The sequence below is a fragment of the Lissotriton helveticus genome, chromosome 5_1, assembly GCF_964261635.1.
Source record: "Lissotriton helveticus chromosome 5_1, aLisHel1.1, whole genome shotgun sequence".
Classification (NCBI taxonomy): domain Eukaryota; kingdom Metazoa; phylum Chordata; class Amphibia; order Caudata; family Salamandridae; genus Lissotriton; species Lissotriton helveticus.
Window position 1 is genome coordinate 399,973,761 of NC_136065.1, and position 5,116 is coordinate 399,978,876.

The 5,116-nt window shown below is 46.5% G+C and overlaps 1 protein-coding gene across 1 annotated transcript; it reads left to right on the forward strand.

Moving 5' to 3' along the window:
• Positions 1-922: 922 nt before the first annotated feature.
• On the forward strand, positions 923-3,899 carry LOC144753181 (transcription factor HES-2-like). The gene is made up of 4 exons (XM_078640949.1): positions 923-1,060; positions 1,179-1,274; positions 1,935-2,022; positions 3,411-3,899. Exons 1-4 carry the CDS (start codon positions 968-970, stop codon positions 3,740-3,742), a joined length of 609 nt encoding a protein of 202 aa, XP_078497075.1. The 5' UTR covers positions 923-967; the 3' UTR covers positions 3,743-3,899.
• The last annotated feature ends 1,217 nt before the right edge of the window (positions 3,900-5,116 follow it).

The window sequence follows — 5,116 nt, forward strand, 5'->3', positions numbered from 1 at the left end:
ATTGTATGGCTATATAATCCATATCGGAATCCACAGGCTATATGTGTATAAGATCCGCATTTTAGATGTACGAGAAATATCTTACATGTTTGCATGGCCCGCATCTTAAATGTGTGCCATCTAAATAGTATATATTGATATGATCCATACCATACGTTATCAAGAAAACAATATATGATCTCGGCATATGATCGACATCGTATATGTGCTTATAAAGTCTGCGTGCTTTTAGGGGTTTATAATATGCAGCGAGAGCAATATGATATGCGGAATAGAACATCAGAAACTCTTCGAGTGAAACAGGAACAAGCTACGCCAATTTTAAATCACAAAAGAAAAGATATATACCTCACAAAATGAACAATGGGTGCACCTCCTCCGGAGTCAGATATATAGGATATATACATGTATGAAAGTGCAGACAGAACCTATAGACGTTTTTTTTAGTTCCACGGATATCGCATATGGACGTAGGTGCCAATGCAAGATTCTAAAGCTATAATCGAAGTCTGTACAATCAAATAATATAGGTATATTAACTCAGGGTCTTAAATACTCAAATGTGTATCTGGACGTATTAATAACTTGATAGATAGATAGATAGATAGATAGATAGATAGATAGATAGATAGATAGATAGATAGATAGATAGATAGATAGATAGATAGATAGATAGATAGATAGATCCCCTGAACAGATGGGATATGTAATTCTTGTCCTGTCTATAGCGAGACGCTAACGGGGGAGTCAGGGCGTGCCCAGCCCTTGCACAGGGACGCCAAGGGGCGTGGCCAAACGCGCGGCTGCTCCATAAAAAGCCCGGGCCGCGCCAGAAAGTCATTCAATCTCTCTCTCATCTCTGAGCGAACACCGAGCCCTGTGCGAATACCGACCACAGAACGAACAGTGAGCGAACACAGAACAAACACTGAGCGACCACTGAACGAACACTGAGCGACCACTGAACATGTCTCCAAACATCGCGGTGCCTGACACTCACCAGCCTTCCTACCCCACCAAGATGGGCAGGCGCGGCGCGGAGAGCAGCGACATGAGAAAGGTGAGCTCCGGCCCAGCGCCTATCCGCACATGCCGCCTTCGAGGCGCTCTGATCTGATCTGTGCACGCGCTTAGAGCTCGCGATATCATATTTACCAGGTTCTCTCTTCTCTCCTCAGACTCTCAAGCCCCTGATGGAGAAACGCCGGCGGGCGCGGATCAATGACAGTCTGAACCACCTGAAAACGCTGATTCTGCCCCTGATCGGCAAAGATGTAAGTGTGCTTTCTCCCTTCTGCCCCCTTCCTCCCCCCAGAATGCCAGTATGGTTCAGGCCACGGCCTGCGGGTTGCCCTGTGTGCTATGCATGTTAACAAAAGTGAGACATGTGAAAATACGAGCTGCGCTCTTACCTTGTGCAGTCTGGCCTTGCGCTGTGAGGTAGAACTGAACGTGCCGAGGCGCTCTGTGATGTAATCATCCTAAAGGCACCGCAGGCACATATTATTTATGTAGTTAAATGTATAGTTACAATGCACCAGTAATCCAAAGCTACAAACTGCCCAGGATAGAACATTATATCATGTATTATAAAAATGTGGGAATGTGTGATTTTAAACATAGAAGTATAAATGGACTGTTCTCGGAAAAAAGTCATAGATATGTGAATACATACGTTAATATGTAAATAGATAAATATGCTAGACGTCATTAAAATAGTAAAGTTATCTTCCCACAAATATTTTGAAATAAAAAAAAAAATAGTAAAGTTATTACCACGAATATGATAGATAGATAGATCGATCGATAGATAGATAGATAGATAGATAGATAGATAGATAGATGCACTGACGCACGCGCCTAACTAACACTTTCCTTAAAACAAAGGTCATCCCGAATGAAGTTTTAACGTCTTCTTGTGCTTTTCTTCTCAGAGCTCAAGATACTCCAAGCTGGAAAAAGCTGATATTTTGGAAATGACCGTGAGATTCCTGAAAGATCTTCCCTCCGCCCACGCACAAAGTAAGTGTCTTTACATTTCCTCGCTACACCCCGGCTGAACTCGTAGTGTTGTTTCACAATATTAAGAAATCCCATTATTATTCACGTCTGTGCATGGTGTAAAGGAACGTTATATTTGAAAAAGAGACGCGTGCAGTGCACACGCAGTGGGTCTCGCCCCGCCCCCTCATTGCTCAGGCTGCACAGTGTGATCTTTGCACAGTAAGGGATTGGGGAGGGGGGCGGTGTGTTTCGTTTCTGGGGGCAGTGCGCCTAACCCGCGAGTCAAGCCTACTGGCGTCTCCGAGCATAGGCACTGCCCTCACAAGGGGGCGCCAGTCCGCAGAAAGGCGGGGCTCTCTGTCCAGCAGAGCACAGCTGACAAGGCGAGCTCCAAAACTCCCCGAAGTGCAGGATTCTCTGCGGAGCTGTCCAGATGCGCACATTGTCCCCATAAGCCTGGGCACGTGGCTTTTGCTTTCTCTCTAGAAAGGGATGACGGCTTTCCCTGTGTCTCTCGCTCGCTCTCTGTCCCTTTCATACTCTCTGTCTGTCTGATTCTGTCTTCTTCTCTCCTCTTTCATACTAACTGTCTCTCTCTCTGACTCTCTCTGTATCTCGCTCTGACTCTCTCGGTCACTTTCTCGCCCTTTCCTTCTCTTTCGCTCTCCCTGTCTCTGAATCTCTGTAACTCTATCTCTCTCACTCATTCGGACCCTCGCTAGAGCAGTGTATGTTTTAATAGGTCCCTTTCCCTGGCTGACAAAAGCAAAGTCCTAGCGCGGAGAGACCCCTTGAGGGTTGATTCGAGCGCTTTATAATCCATACATCAAATCAAGCAGGCGTCTCTCTGTAGGACAGGGCTCTCTCTAGGACAGGGCACCACCCAGGTGGGCAGGACTCTCTTTAGAGCAGCTGGCCTCTTCCATAGGACCCCGAACAACATAGTTCTGCACAGGAGGGCATTGTTCTTGGCACAGGAGGTACTGGAAGTTTACTGACAAATATACAGCACACTATATGTCATTTTCAAAAGCTAACAATGTTAAATCAAAAGAGTGCTGTGATTTTTCAGTATTCTGTCCAAACTCCCCCATTAAACAAAAAAAAATAGAAATTTGGACTACAGTCCAATCAGCAAGCCCATTTTTATTTCGAACGTTTACATATGAGTAGGGTTTTATAGAACCATTGCTGTGTGTGTGTTATTTCATGATTTGGGTAGATAAATGGCCTAATGTATCAAATTATATTTCCTATTCTTTGCCTATGGAAAATACGTTAGGTCACATGGGCCACAGGGACTGTGTTTGTTCTGGGCTGTCAGTGTTTGCCCTGGCATGTTGTAATGTGTGCAGCTCGCGCCCTCTAGGCACTGTGACTAACCTGCCCGTTCTTTCCCTCCTCAGCATCCTCGGAGAGCTACCGAGAAGGGTTCCAGGCCTGCATCGGCAGGGTGGGCGGTATCCTCGCCAAGAGCAGCCTGCTAGACTCGGACACCCAGAGCCGCCTCGTGGAGCACCTGCAGCGGAGCCCCGAGCTGTCCCCCTCCTCCCAGGGGCGCGTCGCCCCCTCGGCCCCCGCCCGCGAGCCGGGCAGCGGCACCCCCAGGATCGTTTTCCGCCTGAACCCCAGCAGCAGGAGGCCCGAGGCTCGGCCCTCTGCCCCCGGCCCTCAGGCTCTGCCCAGACCCGCGCCCGCACCTCTGCCCTCCAGTGGCCCAGTCTGGAGGCCATGGTAAACACCGAGAAAGGACTTACACTCAACCAGAACGGACTAGTAGCAAGAAGTTGTACAAAAGACAACTGTGCCTGAGCTATTGGTCGAGATATTTATTTATATGAAATAACCCTATGTGGTTGGTAGGAGAGCTTTTTAAATGATTCAGTCATTTACTGTAAAACACGGTTTCGGGGTTTTGTATAGGAATTAAGAACACGTCTTTTTTTCTAAGATAAACTTTTTTTCCATATTTAGTCCAAATGCGGGTTAAATGTAAGGGGTTCCACAAAAACCCTAGTAAACCCAACGGGTTGGTTCGCTGTATGCGCATTGCATGTCCTTAAAGTGAGAGTATGTGCAAAGAAAGGGGCGTCTGTACGAGGCTACTACGCATTGTGCCGATTTGGGCCTTTCTATTCACTTTCAATGTATTTTCTTGTGGAAAATTGTTGGATAATGATTTTATCTGAATAAAGTATGAAATATTTTCAATTTACGTGTCTGTGGTTTTTCTGTGGAATCCTCGACAGTCTCTTGTTACTGAGTGGTAAAATCTGAGACCGTATAGGGGTGGGGTAGGAGATGTACTACTCAAGTTATCAGTGCCTTTGGGGGAAGGTACATGAATAGAAGACGTAATTATAACGTGCAAGCTACTGCGGAGAAGAAGCAGGAGAAACATTGCCCCCTGCAGGACGACTCGGAAAGTTATTGCAATGCAAATAAATCCGCATGAGAGTAATAACCTGGCATTGGGATACAGGAGACATCATAATGAAAATACTGCCATCTGCTGGAGAACAATAGCATAAAAAGCGGGAGGTGGAGTCAGGAACACAAAAACTCCAGGCGCCTACCACTGAGGCATACATTGGCGCGTATGTGTAGGTGCACTAGAAATACTGACATCTGTTGAATGGTCAAGGGCATAGAGAGGATTTTGAAACTGGCGGTGAAAGCCTGGGTTAAGATTTACTGGAGCACTCTGGGTGGATTAAGTAAATACAATAGAAATGCTGCCACCTGGAGGGCGAGTAGCAGCATTACTGTTTTGCTGCCATTGTGCATTACGCATTTACTAATATTTGGGGATGGTCAGGGAGGGCGGCCTGTCACTCTGCCTTCGGTGTATGCCATTACTCGATGCATTTACACAAGAAGCAGTGGTCGTTAAAAACCACAGATTTGCATCTGTGTCTGCTTCTGTCGTGTTTCTAGCGTAAAATCCGCAGACAAATGGTCGATTGGGTTCGTATGGAATCCAGACTGCCGGTAGAAACTTGTCTTTTCTAGTGCAGACATGGCTTTGTCTATTGGCTAGCCAGAAATGCTCAGCGGGGAATGGGGTAACGGTAACATACCCATGAGAAATGCTGCCATCTGCTGGGGGATT